Raw genomic sequence first — 23650 nt, 5'->3', positions numbered from 1 at the left:
ATATGAGAAAATCAACCCAACATTTAATTGAAACAAACCAGACTATGCTTTCTATCTAAACAAAATCATTCTGAAATAATTAATATGGATGACGCTGTCCAACTTTCCTTCAAGTGTGAAAAAGAGAGAACCGTTTAGACAGGGTGGAGAGTTTAGCCCCTCTCTCTCAATCACCGAACACACACACACACACACTCAATCAGTGAACCTGTTGCTATAGCGATGGCAGTTCAGTTTGACCGCTAATTAGCATTCTGGACAGAACTTTCCTCTTTGAGCGTTCTAATCCCTCGACAAATCACAACGAAGCTGGCCTGATTGCTTTGAAGCGGGGCAAAACCGTCGCATCAGGACTCGGGTTAAACCCTTCATTGGCTTAACATAATTTCCTCCCGCAATCATCTTGTAGTTACAGATACTTATACATAATTGGCCATCAAACTCTGAAACAACATCTGTCTAAGAGACAGAGAGAGAGAGAGCGAAGAAAGGGGGTGCTCCCAAATATATTAATAAATATATGGGGCCTATATTTGAACCTTTTACTGCAGTGGGCTAAACCAGGGTTGCACAGAAAGTTTCTTGGCAGTCTTAAACAAATCTACTTAGAAAGAAAAGTATACACCTCACACACACGGTTATGGGCTTAAAAAGAAGAAGACACATGTACCATATCAGATATAGAGTTGAAATACTACATTTTGAGTTTGCATTCCACTATTCCACTTTAAATACATCACAGAAGACTGAAATACAACAAACCATTTGACATAGAAACACTTGGATTTTCGGCGGGTTTTTGGAAATAATGTTTATTAATGATAAAATAATGAAAAATATGAATAACATTCCACCCATGAGGCCACTAGGTCTGCAGGAAAGAGCTACAAGCAATATCATTACTGGCTTGGGTCTGTTTTCTATCCCGCCGCAGAAACACAAACACCCCAGTTGTGTAATAGCAGTGGGTCGCTCGGCTCAAACTCCAGCAAACATCTGGCTCTGTGGCAGGCCGTACTAAGTCTGACCTGCGGGGGTCAAGTGGTGGTGGATTGAGTCAGAGAGACCGCTATCCAGCCAAGGCCATATCTTGAACGGTGGGAATGTCTGGGTGACCTCTCTGCAGGTTCAGGGGTCCGAGTTTAACTAGATAATCCCCCTTATATGAAACACAAGACCCAGAGAGACATGCTGCTCAGCACCTCGGCCCTCTGTTTATACCTCTCTCTCCCTCTCTCTCTGTCTCTCTCCCCCCTTTTTCTCTCCCGTTGAGAGAACTCATTTCCCATTTTCTTCTCTGTGTTATCCTGGAGAGAGAGAGAGAGAGAGAGAGAGAGAGAGAGAGAGAGAGAGAGAGAGGGGGGGGGGGGGGTGTAGCCTATAATGCGTTTTTCAGTTCCCTAGGGTTGCTGCCACATGTCAGACTCGTTGACAGCCTAAACGTCTGCTTCTTGAACAGAAGAAAAACCATGAAAAGACAAATGCATGTAAATCGTCCGGTTATTACTGGTGCTAAAGCCTGTTGTTTATCTTGCATCATTTAACTCTGTGTGTCGCTCTCTCCCTCTCTCATTCTCTCCTCTCTCTCTCTTTATCGCTTTCTATCTCACTCGCTATCTTGCTCTCCTTCTATCCACCCTCACTCTGACTATTTTTCTCTCTCTGTATCGCTCTCTCTCTCTCTTCTCTTTCTTTCTCCCCCTACCTCTCTCTCTCCCTCTATTTCTTCGGGTTACTTCAGGCTGCTGTGAGGTGAGGTGCAGGGTAATACAGGGTAATACAGGGTATCATCATCCCTGTTCTTATCTCCTGTTGCTGTGGAGTGACTCAACCAGCCTGCGTGTCCTATGTCATCTGAAGTAACTACTCCTTTCCTCTCTCCTGCACTCACCTAGTGGGTGCGAGAGCACAGGCACAAAGCAGGGGCCTTGAATCACCAAAGTGGGTGTTAAATAGTGTGGTCTTTATTTCAAAATATAAACCAGACCTGGGTCAAATACATATGTCAAACCGTCGACTGTTTGTTTCAGCCTGCCCGATACAAGGGGACCAATGTGGTAGTCAAAGTGCAAACTCCACCCACCTCCAATCAAGTTTATACCTAAAGTATTTGAAGTATGTATTTGACCCAGGTCTGTGGTTAACATTATACATTCAGCTAAGCATTCATGCTGGAATGAAACCCACAGCCTTGGTGTTGCCAGCAAACAAGGCTGTAATCAAACTGAAGTCCTTTCAATGATGCTGCCTTCACTGACAGAAAGAAAATACTCCAGATTTTAGCTCTCTATCCCCATCACTCTCTCTTTCAGCTGGTTTCTACTAGCATTCCTCTGCTATTTCTTGACGGATTTCCTTTCATTTGTTCATTCTTTCTCTCCATTCCTCCATTGTGTTCTAAAGAGGCATGACACTGGCATTCTGCGACTTCCTGGGCTGTTACCTTCACAGCGGCCCGTTACGCAACTCAACCCCGGTGTTATGTAAAAAATATTCACCCCCTCCCCAAATCGCAGTCGCCAAAAAAATGGAGCCAGCGACTGTCACATTATTTTCAGCGCAGCGGAAATAATTAGTCAAATTCCCCCTCCAGACTCCAAATATAGCTATAGAACGCTTAAGAAGCCATCACTCTAACATGCACCTCTCTCTCTCTCTCTCTCTCTCTCCCCTCTCTCCCTCTCTCCCTCTGAATACACCCTGCACTCCACTCTAGACACCTCACTGATTCTCATAAAATGACTACCTCACTGATGTCAGTGTCTCCAGCCAGTGTCAGAGTTTCATGCCGCGTACACCGATCCAATGCTTTCAGGTCTACACCGGCGTCTATTCTAGTGATTAGTGCATTGTTATTTTCGTCAACAAAAAATTGTGACAATTCATTGGTCAAACACCTGTTTTTCAGTCTTAATTGATGAGGCCATAACTATATAGATCCCGAGAAAAACTATAACTAAACTCAAATTATTTTGAGACGAGACAAAATGATCTCTGTGACTAAAATCGGACTACTACGTGGACTGGACAACGTTGTTTTGGAGAGATTGAGAGATTTTCGGTGATAAGCACAATTCATATTAGCAGTAGAGACGCGCAGCACAGTTATGTTCAGCAGTGGGAAGGATGCGGCACACCCGACAAACACAGTCTACATCAGCTGGTGAGCTGAGGGGGAGCAAGTGACGAGTGTGGCCAGACAGGCCCCGCTCCAGCTCTGCCTCCGATTATACACATCGCACAGGCAACTCTCTTGCTTCACGTTAGCTAACCAGTCACCGCCAGACTTCTGGTTAGCTACCCTTTGCCTGTTTAAATGAAAAACAATAGCAGAATTGAGTTTAAATGTGAAAAAAACTGTCTAGTTTTTGTTTTCTATCCCTTGAGTAAGTAGGTTATAGAAAAGTAGTTTGTCTTTGAATTTGTAGTCTCGCTCAACCCTCCCACTTTTCCCGCTGCATTTCACATACGGTTCTGTAGCCAACGAAGTCAAGACTCCCTCTTTTCCCCAGAGAAAACGGCTTGATTCTAGCCCTTAGTCTACTGTTCAAAAGACATAACCCATAATACCGGCGTTACATTTTTTTTTTTACATCCATCAAGCATATCACCGGCCTTTCTAAAACTAGGCTACTTGCACACCGGACCATTAAACATTTGTCAAGGCTACACTTTGTTCAGTCATGTTACTTCATTAGCTAGCTATAGCTAACAACCTGCGGCTCATTCAGCAGGACACAACTTTTTGGAATGTGTTGAATAAGGAATAACGGTGGCTCTATTCATGGGATTTGTATCTGCAACGTTTGAGAATGTTTTTCAACTGAACGCTACCCTGGTAACATTATCAGTAGCCTATATGCAACTATTTGGTGACACAATGAAAACCGATAGAAAACTATTTATTAACTAAATTCCTCTTGTCACTACGCAATATCTGACTGGGTAAATAACTTTATTTTCAGTTAATGCGGACCCAATGACTCAGACTTGAGCACTTGGACCAGGACTCGAGCACTGGGACTCAGACTTCAGCCATAGGGACTCGTGACTTGAATCGGGACTCGGCCATTGGTGAATCGGACTTGGACTTGAGCACAGGGGACTTTGGACTCGAGGTTTAGTGACTCGACTACATCACTGGGCGAAATAGTCATTAGCTCCCATTCAAAGTCATTACTTTTGGACATCAATGTGGCAGCGAGGGATGGAAGTGCAACCCATACTACTTTGCCAATACTTTGCGGCACCATCTGGTGATTGTGCCTCTGCCGTGTCTAGACTTGACAGCTTTAGTATTCTGATCAACGAGCTCTGATCATGGAATTCCGAACGCGTCATGTGTCTACACCTACATTTAAATGTGTCTGCCGTGTCCACAGTGTGTCCGGACTCCCTATTCCCACGCTATATTCAAAAGTCAATATGCATCCTACAAATGGTGGAATAGGCTAAATATGATAACACAACAACTGATGGCAGTAGCGAACTACTGTAGCTAACTAGCCAGCTAGCCTATGTAGCTAGCAAGCAAAGCTAAAGAGATTGCAAACGGGTTAGCATAACTAAAGCCAAACAAAATATATTATTTCGAAATATTAGCTAGCTGGCTAGCATTTATGAGGCCACCAAACACGTTACTCACATGAACATATTTCCTCCAACGTTATAACGACAAAGTGCCTCTCGGACACAAAATGTACGTTTTCTGGAGACTTGTGGGAGGAGTGGTGACGACGTCGCCCACCGTATGCGCATTCAGTAACCTGATTGCGTCCAGACTGAGGAGAAAAACCCTCGCACAATGCATCCCTGACCACCTTCTGAAGTGGTCAGCCAGATCTGAACACAATCAGACCCCAAAGCGACTTTTGTGTATCTAGACCCATCTTATCATTTCCATCTTCGTATTCTGATAGCAGAAGTCGCATGTCAGTGTCAAGTGTAGACATGACTTCTCTCTCGCTCTCGTGTCTGTTTGATTTGTATGTAATGTGCAATATCTATGTAGGCCTAATTAGGAATTTCCATGGCAAGATCATTCTTATATAATATAATATTATTCTTATGTACTGTATATGTTCATCATTGTTCTGCTGTTGGGAAGAGAATAGAATACGTTATGCAGAAAAATGTGTTGGTAGACCAAATGTATGTATGTGCACATGGAAGTGAGTGATTCACAGATTAATTAGGCAATACAAATGTGATGTGACTAAAATGTGACTACAATCAAAGGGCATTTAGTTGACTAAAATGGCTCTCTGTTTTCGTCATGTTGACAATGACTAGACTAAATCATTATTCACATGACAAAAATGTGGCTAACATGATGACCAGACTGGGCGTCCGCGTGCGCACCATCGCTCGCTTGTTGATTTTGTCAATCCACACCAGACGCGATCAGGACACGCAGGTTGAAATATCAAAAAGAACTCTGAACCAACTGTATTCATTTGGGGACAGGTCGAAAAGCATTAATCATTCATGGCAATTTAGCTAGCTAGCTTGCTGTTGCTAGCTAATTTGTCCTGGGATATAAACATTGGGTTGTTATTTTACCTGAAATGCACAAGATCCTCTACTACGACAATTAATCCACAGATCAAAGGGAAACCGAGTAAGTTTCTAGTAATCACTCCTCCTTCAGTCTTTTTCTTCTTCGTTGGACTTTATATGGCGGTTGGCAACCAACTTTAAGGTGCATTACCACCACCAACTGGACTGGAGTGTGGACCTCAGTTCATCTTTCAATCACCCACATGGTTATATGCTCCTAAAACCCAATAAGGAGATGGGAGAGGCGGGACTTGCATCGCGTCAAGCATCACAAATAGAACCAAGTTCTATTTTAGCGCACGGCTACACAGATGCTCATTGACGCGCGCGAGCAGTTTGGATGCAATGAATGAATAGCATGTATGTGTACATTTATTTTGCAACGCTCGCGGTGTGGTCAGCATATAAGACTTCATTATATTTTTGTCAAAATGATTAAGATTAAACTAAATCTAAAACACACTGACAAAATTAACACTGGGTTAAAGTTGGTTTGGTAAAGTTTGTGTCTGTGTGAGCGCCTGTGGATCAAGATTGATCCAGTATGGCCGCCTCATACAGAAAGTGATGTCACAGCGCTACTCACCCCCTCGGCAGGGTAGGCCTCCCAGCCTAGGTTTCCCAGAGCAGACATGGAGTCCAACAACGTCACTGCAGACAGACAGAGAGAACAGACTGGTTAACACAACACATACTATTACAGCAATAAGACACCAGAGGAAGGGAGGGCCGTCGTGGTTATTGGAACATCTGTGCTGTCAAAGATGGGGGGTGAGGCCAGGTCAATTGGATAGCACTTACAACAGCACATTAGAACAACATTTACTGCCTCAGATTCACACAGGCTCAACCACACACCCTTACCCCTTTCCATAGCAAAGGGACGGAGTGAGGGGTGGAGAGATGGATGGAGAAAGGCCGAGAGATGGATTGATAAGAGGGAGAGAGAAAGGCAAGGGCTGGTGAGAGTGACAGCAAAAAAGAGAGAGGGGAACAGAGAGAGGGATGAAGAATGAGAGAAATATCCGGATGGAGGCGGACGGAGGGATGGACGTACAGAGAGAAGGAGTGAGGTAGAGACAGAAAGGCTAAGAGATAGCTAAAAGGCGAACTGTGTATTTAGATTCAGATGGAGCCAGTTTCTCCCACGGTGTGTGAACTGTGCTTTCCCTGCCTGACGCCATTGAGCCCTAATTATGGCCTCACCACTGCTAACCATTAATATTTAATTATCCTCCATCTGCAGAGGCTGCCGCCAGCCCCCTCCCTCCCTCCTCTCTCTATCTCCCTATCGCTCTGTGCTTTGCTACTTTTTGTGCTCTCTCTCTCTCTCTCTCTCTCCTCTCTCTCTCTCTCTCTCATTCTCTTTTGCTCCTCTGCCCTCTCGCTCTTACCTGCTGTCTCTCTCACCCTCTCTTGCTGTCTCTTTCAATCTGCTTCTCTCCCTTTCACACTCTCTACATCTCCATCTCTCTCTTTCTCTCATTCTGTGCCAGAGGTCTGACTCGGGCCAAAAGAGAGTTACTCCTCGGCTCTCAGCCACAGGTCCCAGATCAGCTGTCCAGGCTCCTGACCTGAAACATCATCAGTTGGCTTTAATAACTGACCCTGGAAACCAGAGGAACTAGTGCCAAAACACAGACATGTGCAGTATTTTCAAGGATAATCTCGGCACTTACAGTAGAACCAAATCTCAAATGAGCGCTAAGTCGGTTACGGAAAAATATTTCAAGGCTAACTGCATCTCTCCAGATGTCCAATTCATTCTTGTTGGAAGATGATGAAAAACATTGTAGTACAAAAGGACTCTTTTACATCACACTTTTTCCACTCGGGAAAGAAGAACACAACCAGGAGCAGAAAACAGAGTAGACTGCTATATTTTCATCTAGTTCCTGTTCCACATTTAGATATGAGCCTTTCTACATTCCTCCTCTCAGAGGGAGCCTGGGCCTGGTGGCTGATGAAACACATTTGCCTCCCCTCTCCACTGAACGTGACATTTCTAAATGAATAAAGCAGTAGGGGGAGTGTGTCTGCTGTGTGCACGGGACATTTATCTAGCCCGCAGGTAGCACATAAGAACAGCTACATTTTCTCTGCTGTCTCTGTCTCTCTTTTTTTCACTGCTTCCCTCTCTCTGATTCTTTGTCCCTCTATCTTTCTCTCCCTCTCTCTCTCTCTCCCTCTCTCTCTCGCTCTCTGTGTATTTTTCTTAACTGTACGGTGCCTTCAGAAAGTATTCACACGCCCTTGACTTTTTCCACAATATCTTGCGTTACATCCTGAATTATGAAATGTTTTTCGATTTTGTGTCACTGATCTACACACAATAAATATTCAAATGCTTTGTTATGGCAAGCCTACATAAATTCAGGAGTAAAAATGTGCTTAACAAATCGCATAATAAGTTGCATGGACTCATTCCATGTTCAATTATAGCGGTTAACATAATTTTTTTATGACTACCCCATCTCTGTATCCCACACATAAAATGATCTGTAAGGTCCCTCAATCAAGTAATGCATTTCAAGCACAGATTCAACCACAAAGACCAGGGAGGTTGTTCAACGCCTCACAAAGATAGGCACTGATTGGTAGATCTGTAAAAATGTTACATAGCAGACGCTGAATATTCGCTTGAGCATGATGAAGTTATTAATTACACTTTGGATGGTGTATCAATGCACTCAGTCACTACAAAGATACAGGCGTCCTTCCTAACTCAGTTGCCGGAGAGGAAGGGAACTGCTCCGGAATTTCACCATGAGGCCAAAGGTGGTTTTAAAGCAGTTAAAGAGTTTAATGGTTGTTGACATGAGAAAACTGAGGATGAATAAACAACATTGTAGTTACTCCACAATACTAACCTAAATGACAGTGAAAAGAAGGATGACTGCACAGAATACAAATATTCCAAAACATGCATCCTGTTTGCAACAAGGCACTTAAGTAATACTTTAAAAAAATATTAATACTTTTAAAAAGTAATACTTAAGTAACACTTCAAAAAAATGTCAGAAAGAAATTGACTTTTTTGTCCTGAACAATTATGTTTGGGGCAAATCAAACACAACTTATCATGTTATGGGTATGCTTGTCATCAGCAAGGACTAGGGAGATTGATAGGATACAAATAAATAGAATACAGCTAGAAGCACAGGCAAAATCCAAGAGGAAAATCTTCTTCAGTCTGCTAGGAGACAAATTCACCTTTCAGCAGGACAATAACCTAAAACACAAGCCCAAATCTACACTGGAGTTGCTTACCAAGAACACATTGAATGTTCATGAGTGGCCAACTCACAGTTTTGACTTAAATCAGCTTGAGAATCTATGGCAGGACTTGAAAATGGCTGTCTAGCAATGATCAACAATCAATTTGACAGAGCTTGAAGAATTTTAAAAAGAACAATGTGTAAATATTATACAATCCAGATGTGCAAAGCTCTTAGAGACTTACCCAGAAAGACTCACAGCTGTAATCGCCGCCAAAGGTGATTCTACAAAGTTTGACTCAGGGATGTGAATACTTACGGTATGTAAATGAGATATTACTGTATTTCATCTTCAACACATTTGCTCAAATCTTTTTAATCCATTTTGAATTCAGGCTGTAACACAACAAAATGTGGAATAAGTGAAGGGGTAGGAATGCTTTCTGATGGCACTGTATAAGAGCCACTGTCAGCACCAGTCACTCTCTACAGCTCAGTGCAACTTGGCGGGGGGGTGTCATGGTGCATTACAGATTACAATGTGTGTGTGTGTGTGTGTGTGTGTGTGTGTGTAGTGCCTGCATGTGAATGTGCATGCGTCCAAGCATGCTAGCGTGTGTGTGTGTGTGTGTGTGTGTGTGTGTGTGTGTGTGTGTGTGTGGGGGGGGAAGTGTGTGTGAAACACAGATTGTGAGAGAAAAATGAACAACAGCTAGCTCCTGATGTGTTGTAAAGGTCAACTCCAGCTCTCTGCCCCACCCTCAGTCCAGCCTCACTGCTTAGAGAATATAAGACCATTAGACTCCAGGGTTCAGGTCATGGACACACACTGTAATAGCAGAATTAACAGTGGTTTGATAATAATGATGATGAAATGTACACACCTTACATTCACTTCCACAGTGTACAGTAGTGGCATAATGCCTAATGTAATATACTGTGTACAGTTTTGCTGAGGTGACCTTTATAGCCCCAAAAGTGCTGACTACACTTCCCTATGATCAACGAGGGCCTAGGGGCCCTCGGTCGCGCTGTCCCATACACACACACACACACACACACACACACACACACACACACACACACACACACACACACACACACACACACACACACACACACACACACAGAAGCACACACACACACAGAGAAGCACGCACACACAGAAGCACACACACACACACACACACACACAGACAGAAGCACACACACACTTTCTTCACACCTCCTGTCAATAGCACTTATCACTTGTGATCAATGACCCATCCTCTCATCAATAATATAACTGCAACAGTATCCTGTCTGCTGATACCACTAGAATGTGTGTGTGTGTGTGTGTGTGGGCGTGCGTGCGTGCGTGTGTGTGTGTGCGTGTTTGTGCGTGTGCTGGGACAGAGCAAGCCAGGGTCCCCAGTCTAAATCTGTAGCATGATACTGTGTCGAAGGGATGAAGTCCCCCAGACCCTCTTCTTCTCCCTCTCTCTTTCTCCAGGGAGTGGTGTAAGGCCTGTGTCTGTGTAATCTAACCCTGGTCAGAGCTGCTCTGGCCCAGAGTTAAAACACACAGCTCATCATTCACTCACTCAGACCTGGGTCAGATTCACTCTCATGTAATAACACACACACACACACACACAAACCATCAACGGAGGAGCTCGATACAAACCCAATCACCTTGAGACAACACTTAACAACAAATGGTCCATCTTCTACCGTACCTTTTTGTCTGGGTCCATCTCATATTTGTATTCTCAGCAATTCTATTTCCATCCGCCGTTCAATACAGCATGAAAGTGAATTTAGTCAGAAATTATACCCAACAATGCGATGTGAACAAATCATGCACTGTACTTAGTTCCTGTATTCATATTTGTTCACTTGCAGGAGGCTGCATTGACTCAATGAACAGCACTTTGTGTCAAGATAATCAATGATGAGAATATTCAACAGGGAATAGAATAGGGCCAGCTGACGCTTCAGTAATCATCTCAGAGTTAATATCATGTAGGTTCATGTCTGCAACGGCCCACTATAGCTAAACCTCCCTGGTAATGCCCTGGTGGAAGCTTCCCTAAACACACACACACACACACACACAGCACACACACAGCACACACACACACACACACACACCACACACAGACACACACACACACACACACACACACACACACACACCCCCCGACACATAGATACACACACACACACACACACACCCCCCCCCCCCCCGACACACACACACACACACCCCGCCTAGATACGCTCGCACACTCGCACGCCCCCCCCCCCGCACAGCGGCACGCACGCGCACACGCACACACACACACACACACACACGCAGACACATAGATACGCGCACACGCACGCGCACACACACACACAGACACACACACAGACAGACACACGCACACACATATACTCACACACACCACACACACACACACACACACACGCAGACAGACAGACACACACACACACAAACACACACACACACACGCACAGATCATAGATACGCGCACATGCACGCGCACACACACACACGCAGACACATAGATACGCGCACACGCACGCGCACACGCACACACACACACGCAGACAGACGCAGACAGACAGACACACACACTGAGAGTGGTCTGGTTACATAGTAGCATGACGCTTTATTGATTATTGTCACCATGCTGTGAGTTCTACATTCTCCGAGCGTAAAGAAGCTAAGGGGATATGTCAGTGCAATCTGACTCTCTCCCGTTCTACATGGCAAACACCTCTAAACTACGATACCAAGCCAAACCCCTAACCTACCATTTACAGTATCACATAGCTGCACACCCCCAAAGCATACCATAAGGCTTTTTAGACACTATATAACAATCTTACTGTCTCAATTCCTTACGCACACTAAAAATGGGGAATGAGGTCCCTCCCTACTCCCACCCTGGCCTCTCTCTCTGGTCCACATTCCCGCTCATTCGTCTATTCTTTCTATTTCACTTCACCCCTCTTTCATTCCTGCTCTCTGTCATTCCGTCTAATTTCCCGGCCTTGTTAAGACTCCATCAGTGTTCCTGGCTGCAGGGAATACTGTGACCCCACGCCGTCTCCAAGGTCTCCAAACCTTTTATTGATAAACACCATGGTGGAGGGATAGAAAGAGAGAGAGAGACACGAGAGGAGGAGAGAGAGACAAAGAGAGAGAGGAGGGGAGACAGAGAGGTTCTGCTAAGACTGATCTCTCTCTCTCTCTCTCCCTCTCTCTCTCCCCATCTCTCTCTCTCTCCAGCTCTCTGTAATCCATTGCTTTGGCTGGGCAAAGAGGAGCTCTGATCTACCTGCCAAAAATCTTTCAGACCGCACAATAAGACCTGCACACACACACACACACACACACACACCATTGGCGAAAATCTGATATCAACTTTGGAGGGGACAATTACATGAAATTTTCTCAAGAGCAATTCCTGAGGGGGACACCAAAAGTAGTGCTGTAAAACATAGCCTACATTGTAATATGGTAAATGTATATTGAGGAACCAAAGAAATAAGGTGTTTGCCGTACTCCTAACTACCGGTACCCGAAACTACACAACTAATCACAACAGCAATACCATTGCCTTTAACAAATCTTAGTTCAGTCACCAGTTTAAGTTGAGAGTGGGGGTATCCATGGCATTTTCCAATTATGTTCCTATTTTACAAGTCAAAAAAATGGAGAACCTTTCATAATGTTGCCAAACAAAGACTCAACAAACTTACCTGAGACTCCCTGTCTCTGCCAGTCTGTCCCTGCATATCTGTCCCCAACTCTACTGTCTGTGTGCCATCTGTTGCCTGCTCTGCCTAATGACATCATTGTGAAACATTTCCATTAGAATTTCATTTCTTTCTTATGAACATTTTATCAACTAGTCTTTGAGATATTAGGCTACTAGGGTTCTTACTATGCGTTTTGGTGTACTGAAAAATACTCAGATGTCCGTCTTTTATTTTTCTGCCATTTTTCTACCTGGCTGGCTGGCTGGCTACACACACACACACACACACCACCACACACAGTGTGTAGGTTATTTACAGTAGGAGATGGGCTTCTATCATCTTCAATCATTCTATTTGGGCTTCGATCTAAAAGGTAGCTAGCAAATGTGAAACGGATTAAAATGACAAGAGTTGACAGCTGTATGAGTTCACCATTTACACAACATATGCTGCAACCTTTTGTAATTTTAATAGTTTGTTTCATATTGGCTGGCTTCCAACAATAGCTGAATTTGCAAAGCTAGCGAGCACCAATTCAGTGGTGTTTGCTATAATCTTTGCTACCCGGGTTAAATAAAGGTGAAATAAAATAAATAAATAAAAGTTCACTTGCGACAATTTAGCTTTTGCAACGAGACCATTAAATATATTTAAGACAATGGTAGAAGAGAGTGTAGTTCTGTTCAGTTTGGATTTCAGTTTATCGCTAACCTTATCACAGGGACTTTGAAGCACTAACTTACATCATCTGCATGCTGATTTCATCTTTGACGACGCCACATAACTGGAATAGGTACTAGCTAGCTTAATAGTTAATATTTGCGCGCTAGCTCTGCAAATTCAGCTAGTGTGTGTGCGCGATTGACTGGATTAACCTCACGTCAGTTACGTGCATTGAGTGCCTTTCAGACAGTGGATACGACCCCTCTGTTACCTAGCAAGCTAAGGAACTGGCAGTGGATCAAACCATTGTGAGGCAAAGGGTGGGGGGGGTTGCAATCTTTTGAAACTTAAAAACGTGCTATTAAGTGTCTATAATCAGCACAATTGCTTTCATTGCGTATTATTAATATTATTTAAATTACATAGTTATGTTTCAGTGATATATTGGGGGGGACAAATCATATTTTTCCCAGGATGGGGGGGTCGTGTCCCCCCCGTCCCCCCCGGGATTTCCGCCCCTGACACACACACACACCACACACACACACACACACACACACACACACACACACACACACACACACACACACACACACACACACACACTGAAGACCCTGTCAGTGCCACAGAACGAGGAGACCACACAATAACTGTCACACACACTCTATCGTTTACACACACACACACACACACACACACACACACACACACACACACACACACACACACACACACACACACACACACACACCTGAAGACCCTGTCAGTGCCACAGAACAAGGACACCACACAATAACTATCACAAACGCTCTATCTTTTACACACACACACACACACACACACACAGTGGTCTCTTCTCACAGACTTTCCATTCCTTTCTATAGTTAAACGAATGAACGCACAGGGGGAAAGTGTCATCAGAGCAACACATTGGGAAAGGAGGGAAGAGTGCAGGATGAGAGGAGAGAAGTTAGGAGGGCTGGAGCGCTTTGAACATTAGGATCAAATTGGAGTCACGCTGGGCTCTTCTCATCTTCCCTCTCCTCTCTTCCTCCCCTCTCACCTCCTTCCTTCTCCTCTACTGTATAACCAAAGGATGCAATATTGCGAGCTACAGTAATGCAAACTCCTTTTGGACTAAGTGCCCTCCGTCTGTTTGAAGAGTTGTGGTTATTTTTCGCCCTAATTATTGGTCAAATCAGCCCCCCCTCCCCCCCCACAGGGTTGATGGTGTGTTGTGAGTCTCTCCACATCCCTCCTCTTTCCTAGAGATGCCAATCACCGTAGTAAACGAGTCTTAGGATCCTCTCCTCTTTTCGTTAGCATACAGTGGCAGAGTAGTGGGGAAGTCCTCTGACAATCTATGACAAGAGCTCTGCCCTAGTTTGCTGTGTGTGTGTGTGTGTGTGTGTGTGTGTGTGTGTGTGTGTGTGTGTGTGTGTGTGTGTGTGTGTGTGTGTGTGTGTGTGTGTGTGTGTGTGTGTGTGTGTGTGTGTGTGTGTGTGCGTGCACATGTGTGTGTGTGTGTGTGTGTGTGTGTGTGTGTGTGTGTGTGTGTGTGTGTGTGTGTGTGTGTGTGTGTGTATGGAAAACCCCACGGTTGGCTGCCAAGTGGAACTGAGACATGCAGTCAGATTCAGACACTTGTTTTTTAACAGGCCCTTTCCAGATGTCACAAAGCGAGGAACAACACACACACACAACACAAAATCCAGCCAGTGACGCAGGAACAAGGTTATTTGCGACACACACTCCACTCTTCCGCCACAGATTCAAACAATGAGATAGATATTTCACTGGATGTAGAAATGTGAAGCATCCACTTGGTGTTTCCACTCACTACCAAATATGGTGGTGAGAGGAAGCCCAGTGGCCGACAGTGGGAGAAGACGGATCAAGATTGATTTTGACCGACATTCTGCTAATTATCTCATCGATGAAACATTTGTTCTCAATACAGATCACGAACAGAGTGGGAAAAAGTTGAACTTTACCCTTGTCAAAGTTTTTCAAAATTGCGTTGTTTTGAAGGAGTGCAAAGGCAAATAAAAGTTCTGGCACACGGGCACTTCACAGAGTAGACGTTCCCTACAGAAAATACGCAAATACATGCTAGAACACGCCAATAGGATCTCGCTAGCTCGTGCTTAGCTCTGCCCACCTCCTTGCTTGTTCTGCCCGCTATGACTCATTTGTTCCCATTTGAAACGACAGGCTGTGGTCTATCTTGGCTTAGTTATAAAAAATCTCTGCTACCGCTGTCGCTGTCTCCCCCATCACACAACGCTAGAGCAGCCCGAGAAAATAACAACAAACCGTATATACGTAGACACCACCGACTTACTGTCTGAAAACACAGACACGCTCACATAGAGACATGGGAGTTCAAAGAAATAAAAGCTCTTCTTTCTTAAAGCACACTTCAATACGTTCTCATAGCTGTGGTTTTTACAGCGCGCGTGTGCGTACGCGTGCGTGTGTCAGACAGTCTTCGGGGAACAAGTGTTCATATTCTATAAGAGGGAACGTCGGCGGAACCAACGGAGCACAGAGAAAGGTCAAACTAAACCCCAACGGAACCCTGACACACACACACACACGCACGCACGCACGCACGCACGCACACACACACACACACACACACACACACACACACACACACACACACACTGTCTCAGAGCTGTCACACAGACAGTGGTCACAGGAGGGTAAATTGAGCTAGAATTGTGAGTTGTTGCGACGGGCCGATGGCTACACACAGCTGGAGTGGAGGATGAATGTGTCAGATAGGAGATAGCAGGAAAGAGACAGGTCCAGACATGTATGGAGAATTCACAATTTAAATCAGGACAGCTTGTCACCACTTCACTGACTGACTGACTGGGTGGCTGGCTGGCTGACTGACTGACCACAGACTAGCTGCTCTAATGGCCCAGCTATGGTCACAGACATGAACACACCTTGAACTTAACAATGAGCATGACTAGAGGTTGAGGGAGGGAAGGGGCAAATGAGGGAAGGAGAGAGAGTGAGAGAGAAGGGGGAAAGGGAGAGAGAGTGAATATGAGAAAGAGAAAGAAGAGAGAGTTTTGGGAGAGAGAGAGAGAGAGAGAGAGAGAGAGAGAGAGAGAGAAACAAAGTTGATGAAAAAGAGAGTGGGTGAAGAGGAGGGGGCATTGGTCAATAAAAGCCTGAGCCCAAAAACCCACAGAAGCCAAACCAAATCAGCCGCATGGTGTTTGTTTAAAGTCCCACTAATACTGCCATTCAGACCCACAGCACCCTCCAACACTATACACACCACAGGAGGGAGGGAGGGAGGGAGGGAGGGAGGGAGGGAGGGAGGGAGGGAGGGAGGGAGGGAGGGAGGGAGGGAGGGAGGGAGGGAGGGAGGGAGGGAGCAAACAGACAAATTCAATTAAGACAAATAATAGGTCAGCACTGCAGAGAGGGGCAGAAGAGGAGAGGAGGGAGGGAGAGAGGAGGAAAAGAGGAGAGGGGGGAGGGAGAGAGAGAAGAGGAGAAAGGAGAGACCGCTCGAAAGAGTGGAAGAGAGGACAAGAGATGAGAGGTAGAGGTGGAGTAGGCAGAACAGAGGAGGAGAAGAGGAAAAGGCAGGCAGGAATTGAAGAGGGGTGTGTTTGAACTGGTCATTCAGAGAATCTCAGAAGAGAACATCAAGGAGAAGAGGAGGAGAAGGAAGGGATAGGGATATCAGAGAGATGGAGAGGGGTGAAGGAAGAGCAGAAGAGGAGGAGGAGAGGAGGTTAGCAGCAAATAGCTCATTAGTGGTTGAGCCTCAGCAGACAGACAGAGGGGTGAGGGGGTGAGAGGGGGTAAGAGCACCCCAGGGGGGGTAAGAGACGAGGGCAAGCAAGCAGAACGTCTAACGGTCAGTCCAGAGAAGCAACGGACAACCAAAACAACCAAAACAAACAATAACAAAAGAGGAACAAAACGGACCTATCATGACCTTTGGGGGAGAAGGGGGATTTCTAGGGTCTTTCTGGCTTATAGTTCATTCTTAAACAGCTCGCAATAAGGTATTATTGACCCCTGCTTATAAATGGGTTCTTTGTAAGGAGGAACACATGGCATCATGGCATAAGGATTTTACCACAAGGAGAAGAAATGCATATGACCATCACTGAGCGACCATTATGGGGAATACGTAATATGATTATGAATACGGGACATGCCGACTATGTATGGACATCACATTGCTTCTCTACGGCCACTATAGAAATAGGTGTATTGATGTTCCCTTCTCTCAGCCAACATAGGGAACACATTATACACTCTACAGAGTATTAGACTGTGACCAGCAAATCAGAACAGCCTCTGGCAACACATTTGGTAATGATGAGAGTGTGCGTGTGTGTGAGCATGTGACCCGTACTAAGAATCTCTATACACATCATTACAGCAGCCTTACTGTAGCTCCAGGCTCCCTATCAAACTGCAATAAAGGTAACAGAGGTACAGGTCAGCTATAGGGTGAGAAAGGAGGGAGGGAGAGAAAGAGAGACAGAGAGGGAGTGAATGGGGGGAAAGGAGGAGTGAGAGAAAGACGAGAGGTAAGGGTGAATGGGAAAGAGAGCGGGGTGACCAAAGAGAGGAAGACGGGGAGGAAGAAGAGATAGAAAGAGGAGGAGGAAGAGAAAGAGAGACGATCAATGGCCTCACCTTTCCAAGGTCACGGTCCTTACATGGTGGGGAGACAATCTCTTTAATTCCCCCTTCACACAGACAGACACAGAGGCTGAGATATGGGCCTGCCGATAACTATTATAGATTAAAGCAATTAAACCACAGACGACCTCTGCCCTCATAAATAAGGATCCCCAGGAACTCACGGTGTGTGTGTGTGTGTGTGTGTGTGTGTGTGTGTGTGTGTGTGTGTGTGTGTGTGTGTGTGTGTGTGTGTGTGTGTGTGTGTGTGTGGTGTGTGTGTGTGTGTGTGTGTGCGAGAGCTTGTTTTATATATGCTTGCATCGGCACTACTTAGCATACTGGTGATTGCTTGTGGGAACTGTGTGTGTGTGTGTGTGTGTGTGTGTGTGTGTGTGTGTGTGTGTGTGTGTGTGTGTGTGTGTGTGTGTGTGTGTGTGTGTGTCATTTAAAACCAGTAAAGCACACTGAGCAGATTAGGAGTTCAACCCCACTAATCTATGTAATACATGCTGTTTTGGATTGCTTGGTCAAAGTTCAAATCATCCTGATGTATTTGGGTTGCTTTCCTTCGATGGCTTGTTCAACATTTATAGGAGTTTGTAAAATGCAAACTTAAAAACTAGCATTAAATGGAATATACACCTTTTTTTTACAGTCAGTTAAGAACAAATTCTTACTTTCAATGACAGCCTAGGAACAGTGGGTTCCCTGCCTTGTTCAGGGGCAGAATGACAGATTTGTACCTTGTCAGCTCAGGGATTCAATCCAGCAGCCTTTCAGTTACTGGCCCAATGCTCTAACCACTAGGCTACCTGCAGCCCCAAGCTTTTTATCGACACCTGGGTCATATTCAGTGCACACCGTAGAAAACATTTTCGTATAGGAAAGCAAGCATTTATCATTGGACATATTCAGGTAGTCGTTCCCCGTTTGCTTCTGTTTGGTTCCTACTGGATTTAACCCCGCAATCAGTCACCAGGGCCACGTTAAGCAGCTAAACGTTGTCGAATGTTGCAGATAGAAAGCAGATAGAAATGCCACGAATAGAGTCGACGTGATTTCATATTGTACATGTCAGAGAGGCACCACCTGAATTTGTTCTACATAGCGTATTTCTATCTGAACGTTCCAAAACATTGCGTCCTGCTCAATGCGCCCCTGGTGTGAGTCTCCCCTCGGGGCTGGGAGTGTCAGTGAGTTGAAGCGCCATCTGCTGTTTCATATGATCACTACACCTCTCTGTCTCTCGCGCTCTCTCTCTCTCTCTCTCTCTCTGTTGTAGCCTAAAGGATTTCGCCTCTGCTCAGACCAACTCAAACCACTAATCACATGTCATCACATCACATTCACCTCTGTTAGCCTCAGCAGGAGCTTACAATAGCACATGCAGAACTACACCATACACACACAACTACACACACACACACACACAGAGCGAGCAATCTCTCAGCTCAACGAGCAATCACAGCGTGTGCGCCTAGACTGAGAATAGAGAAAAATAAAAAGGGAGAGAGAGTGGGAGCGAGAGAGAACAAGGGAGAGAGAACAGAAGAGAGATAGACAGAGGTTTATTTGCCGCGAGGAAAGACAAAGCAGAGAGTACTTTGGCTCTGAAAACAGGCTTCATTGGATTATACTGCCTACAGAAAACACACACACACACACATGCAGGCACACACACGAAAACGTACACACCGTGTACTTGGAGTTGCAAATTAGACCACTCGCAAGAGGATGAGAGGGAAACAGCAGGATACTGACATCAACATAGGACTAAGAATTGAGATAAATAGACACAAACAGTATACAGTGAATGTCATTCCTAGAGAAAATCGTTGCTTCACCTATGGCCTATGGTTCATCGGCCTGCCTTCCCCCTTTAGTCTTTGGAATCAACAAGACATTATAGGACTAAACACGTACATACACAAACAAAAACCTACCCACACATGTATCTCAATCAACACATGTTTCCTTCATTTCCAATAGGTTTCATTATGCATAGAAGTAATTTGATGATTTTTTTAAAAAGGCCGTGGATGCGGATCCGTAGGTAACTGCCCGGTTCCGGCCCAGTCCCTACCCCCTGGATCCCCTGGAATCATCCGTATCACGTCCTGCGCATGTGTTTCTTTACCTCTACTTTACACTTGACACGTTTTACCGGTGAAACGTCCACGCAGCATCTGCATGGCAACCATTCGATCTCAATCAGTTACATGGGAATATGCATTTACATGGTCTTAGTTATGTACGGTGTTGTTTTGAATTATGTACAGGGAGCGAAGTTTAATTAAAGCACTACAGTGTTAAGAAACTGTAGCAGACCTGTGTTTTGTTTCAAAGCACATATTTCGCCTAGTGACGCACACTGTTGAGTTGTGGCTGCGTTACAGAGAAAGATGTGAACATTAGCACAACCATCCTAAAAGCCCATTAAGATATGAGGTGGTGTTTTTTGTTTTAGAGTAACGTTATACTATGCTATTATGTTCGGTTCTTTTACGTAGAATATTATCATTATGTGATCTTGCACATATTGATTCAGCTTTGATCTAACTTTATTAAATGAATCCCGCACATGTGCAGAAGCTTCGGGACCTCTAGCTGTCGGTCCAGAAAAGAAAGGTCCAGAAAAGTTGGATATGCAATCACTCTGTTATTTTATAAACACTGTTGTTTTTGTCATTCCGTGTGTTTGCGCGTGCGCACGTGTGACATTCAGACAGAACACCACTGAGGTTCTCGCTCACTTCACTGCAAACAACACCGTCATCATCCAGACTAAACTCACTTCACCGCAAACAACACCGTCATCATCCAGACTAAACTCACTTCACTGCAAACAACACCGTCATCATCCAGACTAAACTCACTTCACTGCAAACAACACCGTCATCATCCAGACTAAACTCACTTCACTGCAAACAACACCGTCATCATCCAGACTAAACTCACTTCACCGCAAACAACACCGTCATCATCCAGACTAAACTCACTTCACCGCAAACAACACCGTCATCATCCAGACTAAACTCACTTCACCGCAAACAACACCGTCATCATCCAGACTAAACTCACTTCACCGCAAACAACACCGTCATCATCCAGACTAAACTCACTTCACCGCAAACAACACCGTCATCATCCAGACTAAACTCACTTCACCGCAAACAACACCGTCATCATCCAGACTAAACTCACTTCACTGCAAACAACACCGTCATCATCCAGACTAAACTCACTTTAATGGAGCCGCTCATGAAAGGCTAAACATGTTATGCCATGATGTTGTATAACAAACTTGACACTTGATCTATAAATGTAGAAGATTATGATCAGGTCAATGAGTGGAATAAATAAATAAAAAGATAAATCATCAGACTGCCAAACAGTTGCTTTTACATATCAATGCGGCTGATGCTTAAGGGCCACAGGCTCGGATGGATAAGGCCTGTATGTGTGTGAGACTGAGAGAGAGAGAGAGAGAGACAGAGAGAGAGAGAGAGATTGTCAATAGGAGGTATAGCGCAGCACGCGCAAGCGTATAGAAAGCTTTGTTCTAACACCTTACGGAGTAAAGGCTGCTCAAGCCACACACACGCCACTAAGCCGGGTAAAGGGCGGCGTTCCGAAATCCAGAACATTTACAAACATTCATTCACTACTGAATAATAGTCTGATTACGTCAGAACTCCGTTTTCAGAATGTATCAAACAACTGGGCAACTGGACAGTCAAGTCATAACTGATGAGTTATAACGCACCCACATAACGCATGAACACCACCACATTGCCAAACCACAAAGTCCACAGGAGTGATCAAATGTCTCAGACTACCCTTATAGAATTTCAGCTACTGTATATGTTTCAATCTCTCCAAACCATCTCCTACTCTGACATCCAAGCCACCTTTAAAAAAGGCCCCGTCCCTGGGTGTCGAGCTGTAAGAGTCTCTAAAGTAGTTACTTACGAGTGGAGTAATTTGTGAGGAAATGGTCTGCTCTAATTTTGAGCTGAGTATCGACGTTAATACAATAACGTAGTGAGAGGCTCGGCAGCAACTTGACACATTCATGTGATTGCTATCTAACTCCTGATTTGCACGACTGCTGTAGCCTAGATAGAACAGTAGTCCTGGACTACTTGAACAATTGTGCCACTATTACTAGGAATAATATCAGTATCATTATCAAATCCTATAAAAGTTGAATGCGTCTAAAATGTCAAACGGGTATCCAACCATTGACAATAGGCCTACAAGAACAAGCTATAAGTTCTGCTTCTGACGCGAAAGGATTACTCCTGCGTAAACCATATTGCCTCCACATCTCCACAGCATTGCCTCGGTGCTATACAATGTACTTCGAGCAGAAAATACTTGAACAGTTTCCCATGCCTACTCCATCTGGCCCATGATTCATTCTGACCACACGGTAACAGAGAGACTACGGTTCCGTCCACCGCGGTTTGACAACAACCTCCGCGGTTCACCTCACAGCGAATCACGAGTCAAAACCGTTACAATCATTAAACACTCTCTTACCTTCATTCTCCGGGTAATTCCGTAAGCCTTCACATGGTGCGAATTCGTGAAAAAGAAAAGGTGAGAAAAGCAAAAGGGATGGATAGATCCAAAGGAAGAGTAGTGCCATTTTTCAGGCTGCGCTGCGCGCTCGCTGCATCCCTGTTCGTGTGGAGTTGGTGAGCGAGCCCTCGCGAATGAGTGGATGAGAGCAGAGAAGGAAAAGAGAGAGAGAGGGAGCGAGAGAAGGGAAAGAGGAGGAGACGGGAAGGAGGGTCCAGCTCAAGCCAAGCGCTGTCAATCTCGGGCGAGCTTCTATCGGACCAGTTTACTATCTACTGAAGCTTCTGGGCACTTTACCTTTTAATTCAGGGATTTTTCTTTGCCTTCTCCATTTACCAGATGCCAATCTTCCACTATTATAATTTTACACAATGTTTCATAATTAGACCTTTCTTATTGAAATATGTCGCGACACACACACACACACACAGACACACACACCGACACACACGCGGGCCTGCGACCTTTATCACTGCGCCTCTGAGGTTTGGAGAACGGTGCACATGGATACAGAAGTTTTTTTTATCCAAGGGTATCTGAAGATTCAGACTGAAAGTGAGTTGTATCTGCTGATGGTTGTCCAGCGGTCAAAGGACTATTTCATTTAGTTGAATGGGCAGTTATTAAAGATTGATGCGATTGTTGGGGGGGCTCAACAATTGGTCTACAGGGAAACTGCCTGTGTCAAGCTCACCATTGTAGTAGGTCTGCTCTACATTCAAAGAATGACAGCAGCTACAGGCAACAGCTCTCAGAAGAACCCAGTTTCATGGATTCCGGATTCAAATCCAATGCTTGTATGGAGATGTATTCTGGTTGGAATGTGTGTGTTGCGCTTTGATAAGACGTGTGTGTGTCTGACTGTCGGTATGTTTCTGGGGGTCTAAATGAATAAATCATGGTTCCTGCCTGTCATATTAAATACGTGTGTGAAGAGGGGGGAAGGGGGGAGAGCGCGCGAGGTCAACCTCAATCTTCTGCTTTTTAACACACCAGACGGAAACAGCGGGCAGGGAATTCAGCACCACGGAGAGAGCACAAGCATTTTAACAAGACAGATGTACCCCTCTCGCTTTGCTTCCCTTGTGTGTATGTGTTCTTTCTGTTTCGGTAAACCTACTAAATTGATGTCAAACCCCCCAGTTAATTCCTTATTAGAACCACCATCCATTGTGTCCGCAACATCCAACCCACAC

The 23650-nt window shown here is 44.8% G+C and overlaps 1 protein-coding gene across 3 annotated transcripts in view; it reads right to left on the bottom strand.

Annotated features, from left to right (window-relative positions):
- The window catches only part of epha4b (eph receptor A4b), a 123087-nt gene extending 100481 nt beyond the window's left edge, over positions 1-22606 (bottom strand). For 2 of the 3 annotated variants that reach the window (XM_014191460.3, XM_014191461.3), the window contains exons 1-2: positions 22413-22606; positions 6146-6210 (exon numbers count right to left, since the gene is read on the bottom strand). In XM_014191460.3, coding sequence (XP_014046935.1) covers positions 6146-6210; positions 22413-22521 — 174 coding nt within the window. In that variant the 5' untranslated portion in view covers positions 22522-22606. Of the gene's footprint in view, positions 1-6145; positions 6211-9096; positions 9236-22412 lie in introns of those variants that run through there. The other variant, XM_014191462.3, reaches the window with a different exon arrangement.
- Positions 22607-23650: the final 1044 nt, after the last annotated feature.

Source organism: Salmo salar, chromosome 03, assembly GCF_965601325.2.
Source record: "Salmo salar chromosome 03, fSalSal1, whole genome shotgun sequence".
Lineage (NCBI taxonomy): Eukaryota > Metazoa > Chordata > Actinopteri > Salmoniformes > Salmonidae > Salmo > Salmo salar.
The sequence above is the reverse complement of the archived record's forward strand: the minus strand, read 5'-3'. Positions and strand labels throughout refer to the sequence as shown.